Source organism: Vulpes lagopus, chromosome 6, assembly GCF_018345385.1.
Source record: "Vulpes lagopus strain Blue_001 chromosome 6, ASM1834538v1, whole genome shotgun sequence".
Taxonomy (NCBI): domain Eukaryota; kingdom Metazoa; phylum Chordata; class Mammalia; order Carnivora; family Canidae; genus Vulpes; species Vulpes lagopus.
Window position 1 is genome coordinate 35,806,037 of NC_054829.1, and position 24,991 is coordinate 35,831,027.

The window sequence follows — 24,991 nt, forward strand, 5'->3', positions numbered from 1 at the left end:
TCACACTTCCTTGTGTGTGGGAGGATAAAAAAGATGAAAGCATGCAATGTGAACTTAAAACTCTGGAAAAATTTATGATTATTCTGTGACCTTTAACAATGTCTATCAAAACATTAAAACCTCTCTTACTCTTGGCCATAAATGCAGAGAAAGGCAAATAATAGTAAAACTCATATTTAGCACACTGTGATTTAGAACTTAAACATTGAGAAAGCATTTCTTCGTTAAAAACTGTTACAAGTCATTTGAATTATACTTGCCTTTTCATAATATAGCATGACACGAAGAGAGCATTTTTTTCCCCTGTTAGATGTTCCTACTCCTTCATAAGTCTGCATCAACCACAACTCTTTTATTCCTGTACTCTCGCTATTGTAAACTTCTCCTATGGCTTTTTTAACGTGAAACTTATTTTACTGGCATCACTTCCTCTGGGAAACCTTGATCCTCCTTGTCATAATCACTTTACTGGTTTATGTTGATAAGTTCACCTCCCTAAGTTCCTCTGGCTGCATATCTAGAGTCTCAAATGACAGCAGTGTTAACATTCCCACAGTTATGTGTTTCATCTATACCTTCATTTATGTTCAATTTGAACATCCCTTCCAGCATTATCATTTTTTATTTCTTTGCGGGACTTTAATATTTGATGGCTAATTCCTGCTTTTAGTTATCCAGTTTTGTAAAATGTCATGTGAGTTTATTGCTGAGAGCCAAGGAGGCAACACAACTACGGCTTTGAGTCTATGCATGAACTGAATAACAGATGCACTGTGACCAAGACAGAGTGGCTTTGAAAGAAGTGATGTTATTGGTTACTGTGATGTGTATCTATTATTTACTAGTGATTTGTAGGCTGAGGAGCTAACAGCAAAGTTCATACTTTATGCAGTTATTTACAGTTAATATATTATAAATGAAATTTGAACTGTGCTATTGGAAACTGGTTAACTAAACCATAGTAACTAAAATTCATGCCTATAGGAAATATGTAAATTGATGTCTCTCTCTCTCTCTCTTTCTATATATATATATACATATATATATATATATGTTCAAACATATATATGTTTGAAATAACTTCTAAACCTAGCTTTTAGCAAAAAGTTTAGGAATCATGATTAAAACATCGTTTCATTAATTTAGTTTATTTTGTGGGAGCAACATTTAATTTTATAACTAAATTTGAATACTCAATCAAAAGAGACAGCAACATGGTTTTATGTAAGCATTTGAAAAGCAAACTGAAATATATTGTTTGTTTTTTCCCAGTTTTATGTATGGAGAATTGACTGACAAGAAGACCATTGAGAAAGTCAGACAGACTTTTGACAACTACGAATCAAACTGCTTTGAAGTTCTTCTATACAAGAAAAATAGTATGTATCTGAATTATCAATAAGATTTGTCAACTCTGATTAATATTATGTTTTGGTTAGTGGTAGTTGAGCTACAATGTAGAGAGAATATCAAACTTTGTTCCTTCTCTTGCAAAGGCAGGGGGTGCTGATAAAATTAGATAGCAAAACTAATAAATGATTCCACTTATAAAAGCAACCTTTTGAGGAATAGCAGGACAATATAGATACCCGCTAAGCATGGAAGCCAACATGGAGCTCGATCTCATGACCCCTTAGATCACGACCTGAGCTGTAATCCAGAGTCAGACACTCAAGTGACTATGCTACCCAGGTAACCCAAAACCAATTATTATCTTTAGTGGAAATTGATGGTTATTAAATTCTTCCTCATTTAGGGAAGCATTTTAGCTTCAACAGGAAGCACTTGCTCCATTTCAGAGCTAGGTGGATTTTTTACAGCATAATTCATCCTCTCCATCTTACTCAAACATTTATTCACTATAAAAAATTTAGAACTGAACTTAGGTTTCTCTTTTTATTAATAGACCATCAAAGGGATAATCACAACCACAGGCATTGCTTTAAAATTAGTGCACTTGGTAATGGGAGCATTGGTCTTTAGTGGTTTTTACCTATGGGATGTCTTATCATTTTATCTTTTTTTTTTTTTTAAGATTTATTTATTTGAAAGAGGGAGAGAGAGAGAGAGAGAGCACACAAGCACAAGAGGGTGGAGGAAACAGACTCCCTGCTGAACAGGAAGCCCAACACAGGGCTTAATCCCATGACCCTGGAATCATGAGCATAGCTGAAGGCAGATGCTTAACTGACTGGGCCACCCCTATCTTTCATTTTAGAATCAAGGCCAAAGAGGTATTTCTCTTTAGTCATAGCCAAATGTCTGTTGGCTTGTCACTTAGCAAACAATCCATTCTGAATGATCTTCTCTGTCCTCTACCAGAGAAAAGTCAAGCTTGAGACCCTCTGGGTCTCTTTCATGAGCTCCAGATACATACTGATAATTTTTAGTAAGACTTATATGTTAAGACTCTTATCCTTTTCATATAGGGTTGTTATTCTTTTAATGACTTAGATATGTGCCTGGAGTTTAGCAAATAATTTAAGGCTATTCCATATTACTAAAGTCATTACATTCTGAAACTAAGAATAAACAAATCTTTGCCTGATTTTAAAGCAAGAGATCTAAGTTCATAGTTTCTGAGTTTCTCAAAAATAGCTTTGTGGAGATTCTGTTTTCCTTAAATCCTTTAACTCATGTTAATGAAAACTTGGATTTTACATTTCCAGAAGTTTTCTTCCAAGGTAGTATTTTGCATTATTTTAATGTTCTGAAATTTTCTTACTTGCATTGAGTTTTTTCATTAATATGAAGGATAGATATCATTTATGCATTTTAGTGGAGTTCTACTACAATTAAAGGAGCTTTAAAAAAATCTTATAAATTGTTACCTGAAGGTTCTTGAACATCAACTAAAAAAAGTATGTTCTTGTAACTTTTTAAAATGTTAGGTAGAGAAATTCACATGTCTGTAGATAAATGTTTTGGGAATGCCTGAATGCCAAGTCTTCCTAACACTTCCATTAAGTAATTAGGTTAAATAGCATTTTGCAAATGGAGGGATTGATTTAACATGTGTCATCATTGACACTTCAGCTTGTAGGCTCTATTTTTAAGGTCCTTTGCTCTGATTAGCAGAGAACTGTTTCTATTGTTGAGGAGGAGACAGTAGTTCTGGGGTGATGATTTAAATGGATCTTTCTGTCTGCACAAAGGCACACCTGTGATAGCCTGGGCCGCCCCAGATAATCAATGCCAAGGCACTGCCCTGAGTTTCCATCTACAACTGACCTCTCTGCCTAACCCTCTCAGACTTTCTGCTTCCTTGAACCCTCAACCCGGAATATAGATATTATGCCAGCCACTCAGTAAATATAAATACTCTGTCTACTTGGGGAGTCTGGTCCTGTAACTCAACTTGGAAAAAAAAAATCTACCTTGATATCTGAAAGCAGTTTTAAAAACAGCCCTGACTCTGCTAAAATTTGAAAAGTTACTCTTTTCATAGAAGGCGTGAAATGTAACATCATCTCTTTCTGTTCAGATTTTTAACAGACCTTGGAAAATGACTTATTTTTAATGCCCTTTTCTCTGTTTATGATCCTGCTGCCTCAAGCTCACTGTGTTGGAACAGCCATCGGCCATGTATCTGCTAGCCTGCTTATCTGGTGATTTGTAAAACTGCGTATATCATTCACAGTTCTTTGGTACATTGTGTAGAATAAGGAGCAGAAAACAAAGAACAGGCCTCTCTGGTATATTGTGTGATGGTTTTTGAGATCCTTGTTTCACCCAATGATCATTTTGGAAAGGGCCATGTTTTCATAAGCCCCAGGGTTGAAAAGGATGTGGTTGTCAGAATGGAAGATTCCATAAACACCTCTTCTAATTCTCTGACTTCTTGAACTTGGTAGTTAAGCCATCTCTTCTTGTCTAGATGACAAATTCCTCGTTGTGGTGATATTATTCTGTGATTTTTTGGGGGGGTCAGCCAAAGGTATGAAGGTTTTTCTAATTTGATTTTCACTGCACCACTAACAGGCTATCAACTCTCACGTAGAGACTATTAATAGCTGCATATTTCACTCCCCAAATCCCAAACCTAACAAAAGCCTTTATGTCTTTAAGAAAGAAAATTTGGAGAGGTTTTACTGCACTATGGCTTGGAAAGAATATAATGGAAAATGTGTCTTTTTGATTCTGATGGAACATTCCTTCAGTGTTTTATCGTTTAATGGATAATTACTCCTTTGAAGGCATTTCTGTGTCTTCAAATATTTATTGTTTGAAATAATGCCAGTTCCTGGTTTGTCCAAATCCAAAGCCTTAAGTGCTCTGAAACTCTGTTTTCTGGAGTCTGCAGGAGCCATTGTTTAAAGAACATAGTGACAGAGTCAGGTCTCCTTTGAGTGAAGAAGATAGGAAGCAGTGGCTGGCTCACAAAGATACCTGAGAATCTCAAGATCTGGGGACACATCTTTTTTTTCCCCCATAAGATTGCCTTAAAAGCTTCAGGTAGCCCTGTGTAGAGCAGACATCAAATGTTGCTGACATCCTCTCTTTCTGATGTCAAAGGTATAGAGCTGTCTTATAACTCTGACTGATGAGAGAGCCTTGAGGTAGGAATAGTGATTTCAAATGTTCTTCCAAGAGGAATGCTTATCAGAGCATCAGGGGACTGCTGTTGAAGTCAATAGGAAACATTTCTCACAGTGGCAAGAAGAGAGCAGCATATAGGAGTGGTCGTGCATGGTGAAATTACAAAACAGAAGTTGGTGAGAGCAGCAGAGGTGTAGGGACACAGACCTAAAGGTAATGCTGGTGTTACTTAAGTAGTGACACTCCCCTTGTGCTCCTGTGTTGTGAAATGTTACCCTCAGCTTTACTTTCACATTTTGATATTTTGGGTTGAAAAATGTTTATTAATATTTGAGCAACTGGTAATTGATAAAAAAGAGGTTTTTTTAAATTCTGAAAGCAATTAAAATACTGTTGTTTTGATGTTGGTTCCTGGCATAGCAGTTGGCAACTTAAAGAAAGGGAAAGCAGAAAAAAAAAAAAAAAAAAAAAAAAAAAAAAAAAAAAAAAGAAAGGGAAAGCAGGAGAACAAATCATTGCTGTGGCTATGTCACACTCTGTTGTTCTTTCTGTCTCTTACAGGAACCCCTGTTTGGTTTTATATGCAAATTGCACCAATAAGAAATGAACATGAAAAAGTAGTCTTGTTCCTATGTACTTTCAAGGATATTACTTTGTTCAAACAGCCAATAGAGGATGATTCAACAAAAGGTAATTTCTTTTCTTTTTCCTTTTCTTTTCTTTTTCCTTTTCTTTTCTTTTTTCCTTTTCTTTCCTTTTTTCCTTTCCTTTCCTTTTCTTTTGTTTTCTTTCTTTTCTTTTCTTTCTTTCTTTTTGAGAGAGAGAGCAGGGGGAGGGGTAGAGGGAGAGAGAGATTCCTAAGCAGTCTCCATGCCCAGTGTGGAGCTGTCACAGGGCTTGATCTCATGAGTCTGGAATCATGACCTGAGCTGAGATCAAGAGTTGATCACTTTAACTGACTGAGCCACCCAGGCGCCCCAACAAAAGGTAACTTTCAGAGATATGGCCACACTTAAGCATTAAGCTGTCAATTAAATATATTATTATTTAAGAAAATACATAGGTTGAACTAGAAAACAAAATTTTACTATGTAGTACTTCTTTTTCTCTACATTCATGCTAGAAATTATCCAGAATCCATTTTATTCAGTTATATTATTTGAATGGAAATAGCATGGCTATCCAAAGTAGAAATAATAGTTGGTTAACTTAAATTATAGTAAGAGGAATTGGAATAAGACATAAGGAAGAAATGTCATACAGCATTATTAATTTAGAATCAATAAAATGGGAGTTTTGACAACTTCTACCAGGATGAGCTTTAGAAACACAAAATATAACAATGTATGAGATGGTTTTGGGTGAAGTGTCTTTACAGCACAGTTGATCAGTTGACTGAATTTTGTTGGATTGATTAGAGGTAGGTTAGTTGACTTTTTCAGGTTACTTTTCACCCTTTAATTATTCAGCTATTATAGATTCTCTTGGGTAGATGCTGTTAGATTATGTGAAGAATAATTTTGTTATCAAGAGAGTGGTTGGCTGGGTGCCTGGGTGGCTCAGTTGGTTAAGCGTCTGCCTTCAGCTCAAGTCATGATCCTGGGGTCCTGGGATTGAATCCCACATAGGGCTCCCTGATCAGCAGAGAGCTTGCTTCTCCTTGTGTCTCTGCCTCCCTCTCTGTCTCTCATGAATGAATAAATAAAATCTTAAAAGAAAAAAGAGAGAGAGAGTGGTTGGCAAAATGTAAACATCCTGACTACAGTCTTACTGACTTTATTTTATTTATTTATTTTTAAGATTTTATTTATTTATTCATGAGACACAGAGAGAGAGAGAGAGAGAGAGACAGAGACAGAGACAGAGACAGAGACAGAGAGAGAGGCAAAGACACAGGCAGAGGGAGAAGCAGGCTCCATGCAGGGAGCCCAATGTGGGACTCAATCCTGGGTCTCCATGATTACACCCTGGGCTGCAGGCGGTGCTAAACCGCTGTGCCACTGGGGCTGCCCATTGACTTTAATATTAAGGAAGAGAGTTATAGAAAGCAGTAGTCAGTGGGATATGCTTTTATCTCCTTTTCCATATAATTTACTCTCATTTCATTCTCCAATTATGTTTAAATTAAAAAATTAAAAACTGGTGTTTGGATGAATGAATAAAGAAGATGTGGTATATATATATATGTATATATACACACACACACACACACATACATACATATATATATATGATGGAATACTACTCAGCCATCAAAGAAATGAAATTTTGCCATTTGCAATATTGTGAATGAAAATAGAGGGTATTATGCTAAGCAAAATAAGTTAATCAGAGAAAGACAATTATCACATGATCTCTCTAATATGTGGAATTTAAGAAACAAAACAGAGGATCATAGGGGAAAGAGAAGAAATAAAAAACAAGATGAAATCAGAAAGGGAGACAAAACCATAGGAGACTCTTAATCATAGGAAACAAACTGAGAGTCCCTGGAGGGGAGGGTGATGGGGGGACGGGGTAACTGAGTGATGGGCATTAAGGAGGGCACGTGGTATAATGAGCACTGGGAATTGTAAAGTTCTGCTGAATTGCTGACCTCTACCTGTGGAACTAATAATACATTATATGTTAATTAATTGAATTAAAAAATTAAAAAAATTAAAACTGGTGTCTGATAAATGAAGAATTTCAAATACTCTTAGATTTTGTGACATGTTATTTTTAATAATTTCTTAGGAGACCAAAAATGAAATCTTCCTCTTTACATTTGGCATTGCCTTTTACCTCTTTTTAAAAAAATTGCACAAAAGTTTAATTTTTGCAACTGTAATCATAATTATAGAAAAATTTTGTATGTTTATTTCTTGCATATGAATTCACATATGTTATACTTGGTCAGTTTTTGGTTAGCATCTAATTGTAAGAGGAAAATTTTATAATGTGCAAACCATTTAAAGTATAACATGGAACAATTTATTTGTGAATGTTTCTGAAATGTGTATATTAAATCATCTCCTAGAAGATCAAATATTCACTTTTGGGTTCATTCTACCTGTTCCTGTACCTTTACTCATAGACCCAGTATTTAGAAAGTTTAGGATGAATTTAATTGCTGTTTTAAAAAACAGAACAGTCTTCTAATAGTATTTAGGTTTAATGCTTGTTTATTTGTTTTAAAATTCCAGGTGCTCCATCCAATAGCAACAGAATATGTATTCTCAAGCTTAATGGAACATACAATAGATAGATCACATTCTGACCATAAAACACATTTTGACCAATTTAAAAGAATAGAAATATTAAAAGGCATGTTCTTAGACCACAGTGGAATTAAACTAGAAATCAGTCACAGAAAGATAACTAAGAAATCTCCTAATATTTAGAAATTAACACATTTCTAAAAAGCTCATGGGTCGAAGAAGCCTTATGATAAATTAGAAAAATATTTTGACCAACTGAAAATACAAATTATCAAATTTATGGGACATAGCAAAAGTCGTGGTTAAAGTGAAATGTATGTAACATTAAATGCATATGTGAGAAGAGAAGAAAGATATAAAATTAAAAACCTAAGCTTCTACCTTAGGGGGAGACAAAGAAGAGCAATTTAAGTGAAAGCAAGCTGAAGACAAGAAATAAGAAACCTTAGAGCAGAAATCAATGAACTAGAAAATAGGAAAACATTAGAGAAAATCACCACAACTCAAGCTGGTTCTTTAAAAAAATCATAAAAGTTAATAAACCTCTAGCCAGGCTAACCCAGAACAAAGGGAGAAGATGCTGACTACCAATATCAGAAGTTAAAGAAGGGCCATCACAACTCATCCCAAGGACATTAAAGCATATGGAGGAATACTTTGATCAGCTCTATAGCCACTGAATCGATAATTTAGGGGAAATGGACCACTCCTTTGAAAAACAAACTGCCAGAACTCACACTAGGAGAAATAGACCACCTAAATCATCCGACATCTATTAAAAAGTTTAATTGATAATTAATAAACTTACAAAACAAAGAAACACCTGGTATGGATGTTTTTGCTTTTATTTTTGGCAAATCTACAGTCTTTTTCAGAAAATAGAAGCAGAAAGAACTCTCCTAACTCATTCTATGAGACTAGCACTACCCTAATACCAAAATCAGAAAAAGACATTGCTAGAACAGACCAATATTTCTCATGAATATTCATATAGAAATACTCAACAAAAATTGAATCCACATGACAGCTAAGTGGTATCTATTCCACATATGCAAAGCTGGTTTAACATGAAAAAAAATCAATCACTGTAATCTACCATTTCAACAGGCTAAAAAAGAAAGATCATATCATCATATCACTTGACATTAAAACAAGCTTTTGACAAAACCCAGCACCCATTCATGGTAAGAATTCTTAGCAAAGTAGGAATGGATAGGAACTTCCTCAACTTGATAAGGAACATCTGTGAAAAATCTACAGTTAAGAGCTGACTATATCTTAAAGTAATATGTTTTTCAATAAAAGATAAATAATTGTTAAATAATCTGTGACCTAACATATTCTTCAGGTGAATTTCTCATGCTTCCGTGTTGAATGACAACAATACTAAATAAAGAGCTTTCATGTCAAAGTCTTTTCCCTTAAGTAACATTTATGTTTATTTTATTTTAAAGTTTTTATTTATTTATTCATTCATGAGAGACACAGAAAAAGAGAGAGAGAGAGAGGCAGAGACACAGGCAGAGGGAGAAGCAGGCTCCATGCAAGAAGCCCGATGTGGGACTCGATCCTAGGAATCCAGGGTCAGGCCCTGAGCCAAAGGCAGACACTCAACTGCTGAGCCACCCAGGCATCCCATATATTTGTGTTTATATTTGATGAATATGATTGTCTCTCTAAGCGATTTCATGACACAGCTGAAGTTAGGGAGAGTATAGTACATTCTCAGTTTTGATATGCTAAACATTGATGGTGTAGTATGTAATCTATTTATGGAAACTGACAGTTGACAGCATTTTATAGTGAGATTGGGGAAAAGGTGCTAATATTAGGAGGTGACTTTTTTTTTTTTTTAAATTTTTTTTTTTAATTTTTTATTTATTTAATGATAGTCACAGAGAGAGAGAGAGAGTCAGAGACACAGGCGGAGGGAGAAGCAGGCTCCATGCACCGGGAGCCCGATGTGGGATTCGATCCCGGGTCTCCAGGATCGCGCCCTGGGCCAAAGGCAGGCGCCAAACCGCTGCGCCACCCAGGGATCCCAGGAGGTGACTTTTATTTCTCAAGTTAATGCCCTTCCATTTATCTGCCTACACCTCCATCTCTGTATCCTTATATCAGAATCTCAGAGTTTTTCAGGTAAAAATTTCTTAAATGTGAAACTCATTCTTACAAAAAAAGACTCCAACTCAGGCCATTTAGTTTTGAAATATGTGCTTGATAGGCATGTAAATTAGAATTTACAGGGAAAATCAGTCCCCATTGTGAAAAGTATTAAAGGAGACTATCTCTTTCCAGAGCCAGAATTTGTAGAGGAAGAGCTTGCTTGCTTATTTATTTATTTATTTATTTACTTACTTACTTCATTTTATTTATTCATTAGAGACACAGAGGGGCAAAAACATAGACAGAGGGAGAAGCAGGCTTCTCACAGGGAGCCTGATGTGGGACTCGATTCTAGACCCTGGGATCAGGCCCTGAGCCAAAGGTAGATGCTCAACAGCTGAGCCACCCAGGCATCCCAAGGAAGGGCTTACTTTAAACAGACTTTTTTTCTTTTTTTAAAGATTTATTTATTTATTCATGAGAGACAGAGAGAGAGGCAGAGACTTAGAGAGAGAAGCAGGATCCCTGCACGGAACCCGATGTGGGACTCAATCCCAGATCCTGGGATCATGCTGAGCTGAAGACAGATGCTCAACCGCTGAGCCATCCAGGTGTCCCTTTAAACAGGCTTATTTTGAGACTCTTCCATATCTTTCAAATACCTAACAGATTACTGAAAAAGTGTTGTGCAGTGTAACTGAATGCTATATATGAACTACTTTCTATTATTCCTACAAGCTGTAAAATTAATGAAAAATTCAATAGAAATAAAATATTTATGATATTAAGTAATCCTTCTATCTCTATAAAGGTGGAAGTATAGGAAAGTGTGTTTGGAAATCTTGGCAGAAATATGTCTCTCAAATTCTTAGGTTGAGTAAAGGGGACTGTGGAAATTTTGAGAAAGAGCAGATGAGATTTCATGATAGCACCATAATATCAAAATGATTTGGCTCTAGAGCATTTAACTGGGGGATGGTAGATTTATTTTTAATTCAACCCTGGGCACCAAAGTTACATAACATGAACCTTTTCATGACTCTCGTAGGAAAATTTTGTTCCCCTTGTTTATCTATTTTACGGATTTTTTTCCCCTCCAACCAAAAATGCTGATTAAGTATACAGAATGGTGCAGACACCATTCTAAGTCCTGGAGATACACAGTTCCATTAGGATCAGAGGAGACAAGTAAATATATAGAGGAAGTTTTCTTCTGATGGCTCATATTTTCTCAGTGATATAAAGAATATGATTATCCTGAGAGTAAGGATGTTGAATGAGATGAAGAAATATTGAAGGTGTGGAGAGAGAGAAGTAGATATGAAATGCTAATCTAAGAGGGTGGAGAAGTGAGTGGGCAAAGGGAATTCAGAAGGTGTGCTGAGCACTCAGATCTGCTTGGGGCTAGTGATCATGAGTTCCAGTAGCATCCAGGGGTATGATTATGTGTTTTACTCCACCCATGTTTAGTTAAAGGTATATAGAGTTGGATTTAACCAGACCTGGGGTTTGGTAAGGTGAGTGAGATGAAAAGAATCAGGGAGTTGAGGCTGTTGGAAGGGAGGAAATGGAGGGTTAGAGAGTTGGGGCTGTTGCAAAGGAGGAAATGGAGGGTGTTTGCAAAATTTTGAAGAACTAGTTAGGTAATAGAGTTCTACCTAAGACATAGGAAATAGTGTTTTAAGATACAGAATAGATAAGTGAATCCATACATTAGCAGGTCAGAATGTAATTTTTAATACCCAAGGATTTTACTGTCTTATTCCTCCTCCTCTGCTCCTCTCTCTCTCCTCTTCCTTCATCTTTTGTCTTCTTTTTTAAGAGTTAGAAGACAATATAATAAATTTGATAAAGGGCATCTACAAATATACATAAATACCATACTTAATGGTTGAAATATTGAAAGGTTTCTCTTTGAGATTATTAACAAGTAAACAGACCCCCATAGCCACTGCTATTCAGCACTTTGCATTTGACCTTCTTCTTCCTCTTCTTTTTTTTTTTTTTTTTTTGCATTTGACCTTAATGTGAAAAGGGGCCAATGATTAGAGCAAGAGCTCAAGTCCTTTGAGGATTTCCTACTTTGAAATTGACACCAATTTCTTACTTGATTAGGTACTCTTACCAAGAAACTCAGATACATGGTTGGAAGACTTGAGTAAACTGGTTAATTCTGAATTTTATTTCTAAATTGTACATGGGATAGTAACTATAATGTAACAACAGCCAACCAATCTGAGTGCACTTCTTCCTCATAATGCATCTTCCGATACCAAAACTTCATTCCAGATGGATTTTTGCCCTTGAAAAGAATAATAGCACTGAATGATGTCAGTGATACCTCTGATTTATACCATGATAGATGGTAGTAAAAACCATTGAAGGGAAGGAATCTAGTTTTGATGGAGTAGTTACTATATGTCAGGAACTTTATACTTTTTATTGCTTTTTCCTATAATTCTGAAAATTAGTATCCTTATCTCCATTTTCCTGTTGAAATACTTTTTTTTAAGATTTTAAAAATTTATTTATTCATGAGAGACAGAGAGAGAAAGAGAGAGAGAGAGAGAGAGAAAGAGAGAGGCAGAGACACAGGCAGAGGGAGAAGCAGGCTCCATGGAGGGAGCCCGATGTGGGACTCGATGCCGAGTCTCCAGGATCAGGCCCTGGGTTGAAGGCGGCGCTAAACCGCTGAGCCACTTGGGCCACCCTGAAAATACTTTTACTATGAATTTCCAATCCCGTGTTCTCTCTATTGCACCATGCTGTCTCATCCTTTCCACTGGAAACTTACTATTGTGGTTTGGCCACCTTAATACTCTGCTCTTTTTTTTTTTTTCCTATAGCAATTAAACACAGGTTGGGAACATTCTGATTCTGATAGAATTGAACTCTTTTGAACCAAGAAATTTACTGATAATAATTCAAGGGGGCAAAGCATTTTTTTGTTATCTTTTGTTCCTGGTACTGAGGTCTTGGAACTGTTGCTCAGATAATCAGTCAATGGTACCAGACTCATCATTTGTAATAATACAAAGGGGAAAAATTACAGCCAAGAAATCCATTCCGTTGATTATCCATATGTGTTCTAAAAGAGATGGTTAAAGTCTCTGCCCATTTATCCTGTATGATATTTTCAAACAGATTCCAAAACTGCCAAGACACTCACAGTGTGAAATATCCTGTGCCAAATAGTTATGGCATCTTCATGCCAATAATTGAGACAAAAAAAATTCTTATAGAATGAAACTAACAGCAAAAATAGCAACCTTCCCCTTGTGGGAAGCCAATAGTTTTCTTTAGAGAGGAAACAACAGATGAAATATGAGTAATTATGCCATGTAGTCTCTTTGGCCAAGAGTATAATTGTTTACCTAAGCTTTTTCTGTATAGATTAGAATCTTGTGTTGCAGTCTAGTAGATTGATTTAACTGCCTCTGTGACTTCCTCTTATTTTTAAGATTAGGCAGTCCATGACAAAGAGGTTAATTGCAACCCAATAGAGCTAAACTAATGTTTTATTAAGAAGGAGTTGGCATCCTGAGCTTTTAGGAGAACAAATGTTCTCATAATTCCATGAACAACTCATAGAGCAAGTATTAGGCTCTTCATATTCAGTTGTCTGTTCACATTACTCCATATCGATCACATCTAAGTAACATTAGCAAACTGTGCTGAATAATCAGTTATACCAGTTAGATCTCTGTAAAGGTGAGATCAGTAAATGTATCGCTGGGGAAAGGTAAAACTGCTGATGTGTCTTTTTCTTTGACCTAGACAGTATGGCTGCTCAACTTTTTCAAAGTTTGACTGTATAGTGGGGGTTGATGACAGATCAAATGAAGTAATTTAGTTAATAACATAGGCAAAATCCAGATGTGTCCAAGGGCACAAAAGGATCATGGGTCTAGAGATAGAGGGGACAGAAGGGAAATTAAAGACAATCATGTTTCTAATGGCTTTTGTTTATTCAATAACATTTGACAAGGTAATCTGAGAGTGAGGAGAAAGGAGTGGTATAGGGGTCTTGAAAAAATGCTAACTGTTTAAAATTGAGGATTATAAGAAGGCCCTAACCCTAGTCATTATCCTAGGAAATGAGAGAATGCATACCATTTGATGATTTGTATTCTGTGTGTCAATGAATTTATTCCTTCAATATCTTGTTTAATTTTTTTCAAAATGTTTTCTGGATAAACTTTATTGTACTCTGGTAATAAAAATGGGATTCTTCTTAAATCCAATGCTCAGCTGTACTAAGATCTGTAGCGTCACTTGTTTTAGAAAAATGAAGCTTCGATAAGTATAACATTGCTTTCTAAGTTTCTAGAAATATTCAATCCAATTATAATATCCAGTTAAAGTAAGAAAGAGAAATCACAGGAAATATTTCAATGTATATATTGCCACCATTGTTACTGTGGTCTTAAGAAAGATACTCTTACCACTTTTACCCAACAAAGCAAGACCAAACGAAACCCAATGATAATAAAACAAAATGGGGCTTATTTTAAATCTGATTTTTAAAGTAACAAATAAGTCTTAATGAATGAATGAATGGCCTGTTTTAGGCCAGGCTCTGATCAATTGCTAAATATGGAGAGATTACTAATAGTTTAGTGAGAATGACTGACATGTTAATCAACTGCAGTAGTGTTGCTAGCACCATATAAGGTATATAGCCTATAGTGTGCCAGGATAGGGGAGGGTACCTCTCTTATGAGTGGATGAAAGAGGCTTCCAGAAGAACATAATGCTTAAGGTGAGTCTGGAGGTGCCAGTGTTAGCCAGACAGGTGGGGGGAACATTTCAGGCAGGCAGAATGATTATAATACATGAAAGCCTGGAAGCACTGACTATCATGAGGTATACAGAGAATTCCTAGTAGACTTAATTTTAGGTTTGGATTTATTCTTTTTTAAATTTGCTACTAATTTTAGTAGGGCTGGAATATACAGAGTATATATGAAGAATTAGAAGGAGATGAATCCAGAGCAGATCTTTGGGATCAGAAACTAAATGACCTATATGCCAAGGATATGCAGTGTTATCCTGAAGACCTCCAGGGATCTCTTAAAGAGTTTGAAATAGAGGAAGGACATGACCCAGTGTATGCTTTAGAAAACACATTGGCAACAATGTGGAGAGTTGCTCGGGGAATATATGGTCAGAGGGCAGATAGAGAGTATAGTCTTTAAGATGCTGCCACCTAACTTGGGTGGACGATGTTATATCGTCTGACATATAGGGATGGAGAGAAGAGAGTCAACTTGATATTAATTAAGAGGTTATAGTCTATAAGGCTTGGGAGTGATTGGATATGTGGATGTGGAGATAATAGTGAAGGAGGATGGCAAATTTCAAGTTTCTGATTTGGGCAACTGGAAATATCATGGGCCCATTCAACCAAGTCCAGGAATATATGAAAGATGCAGAGTTGGAGATAGAGAAGATAATGAGATCAATTTTGGATATGTTGAGTATCAGATGCCTGTATAATATCTTAGTGAGAAGTGGCTAATGGCTGATTAGATACTACATAGATAGAGTGCTCAGAAGAAGAGTCTAGATTGGTGATACAGATTGCATGTTGGTTTTTTACACTGATGTTAAGTTCTTAGAGATCTGGTGGCATATCTGTTTTTTTTTTTTGTCTTTTTCTTTTTCTTTCTTTTTTTTTGTGCACATTACACAGAGTTAGCCTTAGGGTTATATACAATTCCCAAAGCCTAACAGTTAAAAAAAAATTCTAGTTACTAGAATAAAGTCCATTAATAAAGAATTAAGGACCTTCTATCCATTGATGCCAATTTACTTATTTTCTAATCCACCTGTTGGATACCATAGAGGGAGCTGAACTGGTAGGGAAATATAAAGCTTGATTGAAGTCAGAATTAGCCTGAAAAATGGTAGCGAAGTATGATGTCATGTATCTAGTATAGTTTGAAAGACATTTGACTGGTGTCTTCCTGGGAATTTGTACTTCATCTTTTGTCACATTGTCTGAATTTCATCATTGCCTTTATATCTTTCTTCAGGACTATTAGGAGTTTTCTTTGTTAAGGGGTTATTTGGCAAATAACCTAGTGGGGGGCAATATTGTAGAAGTTATCAAATGGTCTTTATGGAATCTTTAATAAAAGCTTTTGGGATATCTAGAGAAAGGATAATTGAGACAGAACCAGAGTATGGTTAGTTTTGCTGTCCTTACACCTCCTTGACATTTCCTTGAAATGAATTATTTTAATAACAGAAATTTGAGGCCTCAGAAGAAATTTCTTTCTTATTAAATTCACATCCCTTTCCCCTAGAAGTTAAAATTACTACTCCTTCAGAAAACAATATAAGGGATTCTAGATATTTAAGAAACAATCTTTAGTTATCACTGTAGTTTTTAACAGAGAGAGATAACATTTTGCTATGTAACAAGAAAGATGGAAGTGTGATATGAACCATAATATGTAAGATTTGTTGAAATTGGGCTTCATTTTTTTATGTGTGTATATATCTGCACATAATGCACAGTAGAGCTGTTTTTATTAGGCTATAATAAATACCCCCATTCCCCAACTTTCTGTGGCTTAACATAACAGAAGCATATTTCTTGTTCACATTACAGTCCAAGGCAGGTGATCCTTGGCATATGGCAGTCTTCCATGCACTGATTCAGTGCTTTACCATTCCCTGGGGTCTTGTTGTTGCTTACATCCAGCTGTTAGGAAGAAAGAAAAGTGTGGAGAAATCTCACTTGGTTCTTAAGTTGCAGCATGTGTAGGAGTGATATACATCATTTCTGCTTTCATTCCATTGATGAGAACTAGGGACATGGACACAGCTCAGTGCAAAGAATGCTGGGAAGTGTATTCCTGGCTGGGCAGCTGTTTTCCAGTAACAAATCTATATAATGCAGGGGGGAGCACAGAAGTTTGTGGACAGCTGTACCTTGGCTACTGGGACTATGTAATGGATATGAACAAAGCACAAAGGTCACATATAAAAAGTAGTCATTATTTTATAGCTACACTTGAAATGTGATAATGTCTATGCTGAAATAAAATGCTCTGGAATGACACTATTAGTTCTAGATATTATGCTATTTCTGAGATCCTTTGACTATTAGCAAGAATGTTGGGTTCCTTATTTATTATATGTGAAAACCTGAGACTTTCTCTCCTTACTTTTAAGGTTGGACAAAATTTGCCCGATTGACGCGGGCCTTGACAAATAGCCGAAGTGTTTTGCAGCAGCTTACGCCAATGAATAAAACAGAGGTGGTCCACAAACATTCAAGATTAGCTGAAGTAAGTGGGAGCCTAACTTTCCTTCCCAAGACGGTGGTGGTTTTCCTTTTTTTCCCCCCAAATGATTCAATTTAGGTATTTCTGGTTATTATTTTACAAGTGCTTATCTTCTAATTATTTTTCCTTTATGGAATTATAGAAATTTCAAATATTTCTTTTTATTTTCTCATATTTTTGAAATGAGAAGCTAGTTCATGACATCCCAGGTGATATTTGTAGAGGGGAAGGTTTTCTTTGAGTACATGAGATAGGAAGTTCACTCATTTCATCTGTTTATGTATGTGGCACCCACTCATTGAGAGTTTTCTCTTTGATTGTTACTCTACAGAGGATGTAAAGATCAATAAGCAATGGGCTCTATCATCAAAGAACCAAAGATCAGGCAGGAGAAACTGACAATAGGATGCGATAAAAAGAATGTTAAAGTGCAGTGGGAATACATGCAAGAGTATTTACCTAGACTTGGGGCTCTAGGAAGCCTTACCTGAGTGAGATGATACTGGGCTGAGTGAGTCTTGAAGGAAAAATATGAGAATCGGGTAAAGAAGGGATGCAGGTCATTCCTATCAGGGAGACCAGCTTGTGCTCAAAGATGAGATAGTATGATGACTTTTAGTATGAGTTCTGTGTGGGTGAAGTCAGGCGAAGGAAAGGTTAAAGTCATGTGGAGTGAGACATTGGTGGTTGGTGTCTCATGTACCAGGGAAATGATATGATCACATTTGTGCTTCAGGGAGACCTCTCAAAGGGAGTTGGTCCCTATGAATCTTTGCATTGCCATGTTTTCTTTGTATTAATATAAAAACATGATTCTAAGAGGTCCATAGATTTCACCAGATTACCAAAAGGATCCATGATACAAAAATGTTGAAAAACTTAGTGGCTCTATGTTGAATGGGTAGTTAGGGAAACTAGTTAAGAGGACCTAAGTAGTAAATCAGCTAGGTCGACCATGGCTTTGAGCAAGGAAATCAGAAGTGGAAGAGGGCAGATAGCAGACACTCCAAGATTACAGTCCACAAATTTGTTGATAGATAAGAATTGGGGAAAAAAAACTGAATGTGAAAACGAGGATGAGTCAAGGACAACTAGATAGAGAGTACTCTTGTCTAACAGAATGGCAAATATAAGAGGAGGAAGAGAAGGTTTGGGGGCAATAGTAATGACTTCAGTTTGGAGTATATTTAGTTTGAACTGCCTGACAGGAAATCTGAGTGGAGATGCCTCAAAGGCAGAGGGATTTATGGGTCTGATTCTGGAGGGGTATCTGGATCTGAATTGCAGGACTTCTTGCCATAGGACTAGATGATGTTACTCAGAGAAAGTATATTGAGACCAGAGAGAAAAGGAATTGGACAGAACTCCAGGGCAGCTAGAAGTTTTGTTGTTTACGTGTCTTCTGTGATCATCATTTGTCTTTCTGGTGTGAATGATTGTTAGAAGCTAATTAAGCTACCAAAGCTCTGCCAAGCACTTAGTGGGTGCTCACAAAATGTTCCGAAGTAGCTTAGCAAAGACAGGATAGATGAATTAAATATACATGTTCGTCAGTTTGCTCTGCTGGAGAAAAGTGAAGTGAAGAGCTCCAGAACTCGTTAAAGATATTAAATTTGGTTTGGAGAGGCTTAGGCAGTGAAGTATGTTCCTTGAATTTGGAGGGCTCTGGAAGAATTTTTCTGGGACTGTAGCTAACATTGGGACTTAGAAGGCTTTCTGCTCTAAATAGCACTGTTAGCTTGGGGAGAGATTGATACTTTGATGTGTAAACATGTTTTTAAAAGCCCAGGTAAGACATTAACATAATTAAATATTAACTAATAATAATAATCACAGTATTTAAAAAGACAATATGCAATTAGCACAAGATTTAAAGCAGACTATTAGATACAACTTCCTTTGCTGGTAATGCTTGTTATAAAGTACTATTTGATTTTAATTCTTTCTTTTCTGCCTTGAGTTGTCCCCCTTTTTCTACAAATCAAGCTGAAGTGAAGGGGCTTGTTTCTATGACTGCTGACTTTCATAGTCATGATTCCTTCTAGGTGTTAACAATATACTTTATTCAGAGTTTTTTTCTCTGTTGTACAGCTGGGCAAGAACAAGAGGAAAGGGGCATAGAGAGGAAAGTTTTTTACCTTAGCACACTAAAACACTCATTTATTTTTTTCTTCTGCATCAAGTGGGAAGTTCATTATTTTTTACTTTTATTTTTGAGGAAATTTCATCCCTGTTTCTTCCCATCTGATTTTATTTTATTTTTGCATTGCTTTTTGATTATTGTTAGTTTCTTTATTGGTCATCCCTAATTCACAAACTTGAGTCAGATCCAAAACTTTTCTGTCAGGTCAGAGGCTTGATTTCAGAGAACATGAAGAAATCATGAGATTCTCAAAAGAGATTTTTCTCTGCATGTGCTCTCAGCCCAAAGATTGACCCAAAAGAAGCAATAAGTTAGCAAAAGGATACCATTTCAAAACTTTTACTCAGGGTCATGTAATTTATTCAACCTATTTGGATTTGCTGTTGAACTTCAGGTTTTCACTTTTTCCAAGACATATAAATTTGATCACAATGCCACCAGGACACCTACATTTGGAGCTAGTTCACAGTTTCAAAGATCTGGGTCTCCATGTAGGCAGTTCATGTCCAAATGAACTGACATCCTGCTGACTGGCTTTAGTTTCTCACTTTTGTAGGGATGGAGATAAATGGCTGTACCATTGCCATGTCCCTGGTCCTCATTCTATTAGTGTCCATGCTCTCAGATATTCAGAGAGAAAGAATGTGTTTGTATTGGTGCAAAAATACATCAGAAAATGTGTTTTTATCCCCCTCCACCTAGGCTCATTACATCTGAAAGTACAAGTGGAATAGCATCAAAAGTGAAGAATTGTTAGTCACTGCTTTATGAAAGTGCCCCAGTGTCAGAGTGAAGATTAAAGTAGTGCTCTGCATATGAGAGAGAACAAAGTGTGAGCACGAGTCTCCCTTGGTGGTTGTTGCCCTGCTCCTCCTCTCTCTGCCTGTTTCTCCTTCTCCTCCTCCTGTAGCATTTCTGGATCCTTTTACATATGCAGGTCACAGTCTGAAGAACTGGGCCCTGAATGTCTAAGGAGATATCAGATAAGAATTTTACCTTGGAAGGTACATTATTCAGGAAAGGTTTTGAAATATATAGGCTGCCTGAGAACCCACACAAGATGAATTTAATTATTTTCAGTAGGGACGGGGGGCATTTCTAGTTTAAAATAATTCTCCAGATGATTCTAGTTTATAGCCAGATTTAAGGAATACTAACCTCAGGAATGATCCCATTGCATCTCTAGAGAAGACATCTTACATTCTACCAGAGTGCTGAGCAGGGTTGGCTGGTCTATAAGCACAGTGTGTGGGGCCACAGCATTTTTCGGGGTCCATGGGATGTTTGAATTTCTATTAGCAGTAGAAGAAAACATCGACCTTTTAGGTAAAAAATTGAATATATAATGTTAATTTATTCTTCTTTGTAACAATGCAGTTCTAAAATGAGAATTTTATTTTATTCTATTTTTTTATGGAGAAAGGGATCCAGGAAGGCAAAAAACCTCGGGCCCATGAAGGTTGCAATGCACCCTGGCACCTGAGTTTATTTTCTAAGTCTGGTTTCTTTGTGCTTCAGCTATAGACTGTGTAAATATGGATGGTAAAATATTAATATTGACTCTGAAGAAAATTTTCATGTTTAATACAGTGAAATTGTAGTGAATAGACTAATGGCTATAAAGTGAAAGAGAAGCCATGATTATGTATGATTCTGTATACATAAAGCTCTATCCCAACATGAAGCTTACATTCCTGGTAGGAAAATTTGTTGCTTAGTAATTTAAGACCTTATGGAAAAAATATGTCTGGGGCACTGATAATGAGGATAAATATGTAAAAATCTTTATAAGTAGTTCTTATAGCCCCCAAACTAACAACAAGAGTTATAATACACAACTATTGAGAATACTAGTGATGTTTTCCACATTTCAAATATTAATAATGGGTCTTATATACTTAGTTTTCAGTTATGCAAGTTCTATGCATGAGAGGAACTTTTCAGGATAATTCTCAAGTTCAATAAGTGCTATAAATTCATTTTGCTTCATGGCATATGAGTTATGTGCTAATAGGTATTTTTGTTTTTGTCTATTCTTATATTCAAATTTTTAATGCATTTATAACCTTATGATAACATTTTGACCCCTATTTTCTGGATCCCATTAGTCCTAGAGACACTGAACAATTGGATATGTAAAAAGGTATTTGTCCAGTGCTGCCCAGGCCTCTACTCTTGCCCTGCCATTCGCTTTATTTATCTCTTTAGTTAGACCTGCTTAGAGTAAGTCAAGGTTCATATAGTGTTGCAGTGAAATTTTTCCATTTGTCAAAAAGGTATGGAGAAGAAAACCTGAGTATTTAGAATTTTTTTTTTCCAAAGTGAATATGCTTCTGGACTGGAAACACAATTCTTTAAGTCCTGATTGAAGGGAGAAAAGGAAAAAGCAGGCTATAACATTTATAACCATGATATCACTATGCCACTCATTAGAGTCCTTGCTGAGTCCCCCTCAACAGCAAGATCACCAACAGTGTGGTCCTGGGGTTCAGCAAGGCCATCAGCATCAAAGTTATGCTCCCTGAGGTGCTAATATGTGTCAAGAATGGATAACAGTGAGTCACCCAAATAAGTGTTGGACAATCAGTTAAAGATGTGTGATTTTGGGCAGGCTTGCAAGTAAGTGTACATAAAGCAATCCCAGAAGCGGATGTCCAGCAGTGCTGTGGATCAGTGTTGGTGTTGGAGGAAGTCACTGAGAGAATGTGACTGCTGGCTGACCCTTGAACTGGACCCAGGCAACCAGAGGCTCCTCATTCTGGTCCTTGGAATGTATACTCTGCCAGCTGTCCCCACAGGGGGAGCCATTTTCAAGGACATAGCCATGAAAGAATAGGATGTTGTTGAGACCATTTGGATTACATATGTGATTGGATCCAGTTAGGGTGTCCACTAAACTTTTTAAGATTCTGGTGGGTGGGCGCAGAGATCTACACATTTTGCAGTTTTCTGTGATAAGCCTTGTAAGTATGTTCCCTTTTTTTAAACCTGCCACATAATGATCTGGAGTGGTCTTTTTCTTTGTTCTCTCCTTGCCCTTGGTATTTGGGAGCCAGTTTGTAAAACAACAGTTGGCCACTGGAGAGAAAGCCAGGTAGAACAGCAGACAGATTAACTTCCTTTGCACAAACTTTGGTACAACTCTGAAAAGGGAGACAAAACTATAGGGTATAACTGGTCTTGAAACCAGGAGTCATGAAAAATATGCTGTGGTTTGACTTCCACTAAGTTTGAATACATTACTAACTGTGCAGAGATGCCCAAGTCATTTATATACACATTGTCTCTCTTTTAGGTTCTTCAGCTGGGATCAGATATTCTTCCTCAGTATAAGCAAGAAGCGCCAAAGACGCCACCACACATTATTTTACACTATTGTGCTTTTAAAACTACTTGGGACTGGGTGATTTTAATTCTTACCTTCTACACCGCCATTATGGTTCCTTATAATGTTTCCTTCAAAACGAAGCAGAACAACATAGCCTGGCTGGTGCTGGACAGTGTGGTGGACGTTATTTTTCTGGTTGACATTGTTTTAAATTTTCACACGACCTTTGTGGGACCTGGTGGAGAGGTCATTTCTGACCCCAAGCTGATAAGGATGAACTATCTGAAAACTTGGTTTGTGATCGATCTGTTGTCTTGTTTACCTTATGACATTATCAATGCCTTTGAAAATGTGGATGAGGTAAGTTTCTTTTTTTTTCTGAGTACTGTGGATCATATGTTTTGAGAAAATTAAGATAAAAGGAGTTTGCTGATAATCCAGACTTCTTTTTAGCCACCACTTTCAGCCTTCACCTTACTTGCCATAAATTATAATATCCAGTTACTTTAAATTAATTTTCATCTGCTTATTTTTTCTTGATTTCTGGTTGATAATAGTAACCACTAGGACAGTGGTTGTGATTCAAAGTTATGGTTTGAAGAAGTGGAGGTTGCAGTGGGAGGAGGTGGAACAGAAGAAAAGCAGCAGCATGTGGGGGTCAAATACAGTTTATAAACTAGGTAATTGATTAAAAGAGATGAAATAGATGTATTTTCTTTGGAAAGTGGTAGCATTCTATGCAACCATAGATCTTGTGACTCCTCTCTAGATATATGTGGTAGCAGTGCTTTAATTAACCAAAAAAAATATTTTATGGAAAATCCTCAAATTTTTGCCTTTTTGGTTTCTTCTTTATAGCCTTTATTTTAAATTTTGTTTAAGTACATTTGTGGTTAGAGACTATATTGGATGACTTCCGATGTCTGGTCTAGTTCAAGGTTCTGTTCATTCATTATTACCTGCAAAAGTAGGAATAATTAAAATGTGGGAACAGGACACCTGAGTGGCTCAGTTGACTGGGTGGACAACTCTTGGTTTTGGCTCAGGTTATGATCTCAGGGTCCTGACATTGAGCCCTGCCTTGGGCTCTGCACTCAGTGAGGAGTCAGCTGGAGGAGTTTCTCTCCCTCTGCTCCTCCCCCAGCTTGCACACGTGTGTACGTGTGCATGTACACACACACACACTCTCAAATAAATAAATAAATCTTAAAAAAATACTAAAAATGTGTATTATCTTAAAAAATCACTTCATCCAGAGCTTCCTAGCTTTTAAATTAATAGTGGATGATTTTCAACTTGCTACAACAGGCTAATAGGATGCAACCAATAATCTCAACTAATAATATAAAAATGAATCAATATAGAATGCATCTATTATTAAAATGTGTTCATAATGATAATATTACAAACTTAATTTCCCTAAAGATTCTACTCTGTCCTTGTAAACTGCTCAGATGGAAAATTCTCCACTACATTGTTTTTGTTACTCTATGTATATTAAGAGGTAGATAGAAACTACGCAGGGACTTTTTCCCGTAAAATTTCTATACTTAATTAGCTTTAATAATATTAAAAACTATTGCCCTGAAAGTTAAGTGTAGATATTGTGTTTTGATGCTGTACCTATTACTTTAAAAATTACAGAAAAAGGAGGAATTATAATAAACTGTTTCCTAATTTTATTTTATTTTATTTTTTTTTAATTTTACACAGATTTTTATTTTTTATTTTTTTATTTTTTATTTATTTTTTTAATTAATTTTTATTGGTGTTCAATTTACCAACATACAGAAAAACACCCAGTGCTCATCCCGTCAAGTGTCCACCTCAGTGCCCGTCACCCATTCCCCTCCAACACCCGCCCTCCTCCCCTTCCACCACCCCTAGTTCGTTTCCCAGAGTTAGGAGTCTTTATGTTCTGTCTCCCTTCCTGATATTTCCCAACATTTCTTCTCCCTTCCTTTATATTCCCTTTCACTATTATTCATATTCCCCAAATGAATGAGAACATACACTGTTTGTCCTTCTCCGATTGACTTATTTCACTCAGCATAATACCCTCCAGTTCCATCCACGTTGAAGCAAATGGTGGGTATTTGTCGTTTCTAATTGCTGAGTAATATTCCATTGTATACATAAACCACATCTTCTTTATCCATTCATCTTTCGATGGACACCGAGGCTCCTTCCACAGTTTGGCTATTGTGGCCATTGCTGATAGAAACATCGGGGTGCAGGTGTCCCGACGTTTCATTGCATCTGAATCTTTGGGGTAAATCCCCAACAGTGCAATTGCTGGGTCGTAGGGCAGGTCTATTTTTAACTCTTTGAGGAACCTCCACACAGTTTTCCAGAGTCAGAATCAGAAAAGACCCCG

At 36.5% G+C, this 24,991-nt stretch overlaps 1 protein-coding gene across 1 annotated transcript in view; it reads left to right on the forward strand.

The window, feature by feature from the left end:
* The window catches only part of KCNH5 (potassium voltage-gated channel subfamily H member 5), a 276,403-nt gene that overhangs the window by 36,217 nt on the left and 215,195 nt on the right, over positions 1–24,991 (forward strand). Inside the window, exons 3-6 of the mRNA XM_041759197.1 lie at positions 1,273–1,379; positions 5,101–5,229; positions 17,031–17,146; positions 22,582–22,974. Of these exons, the coding sequence (XP_041615131.1) occupies positions 1,273–1,379; positions 5,101–5,229; positions 17,031–17,146; positions 22,582–22,974 (745 nt within the window). The remainder of the gene's footprint in view (positions 1–1,272; positions 1,380–5,100; positions 5,230–17,030; positions 17,147–22,581; positions 22,975–24,991) is intronic.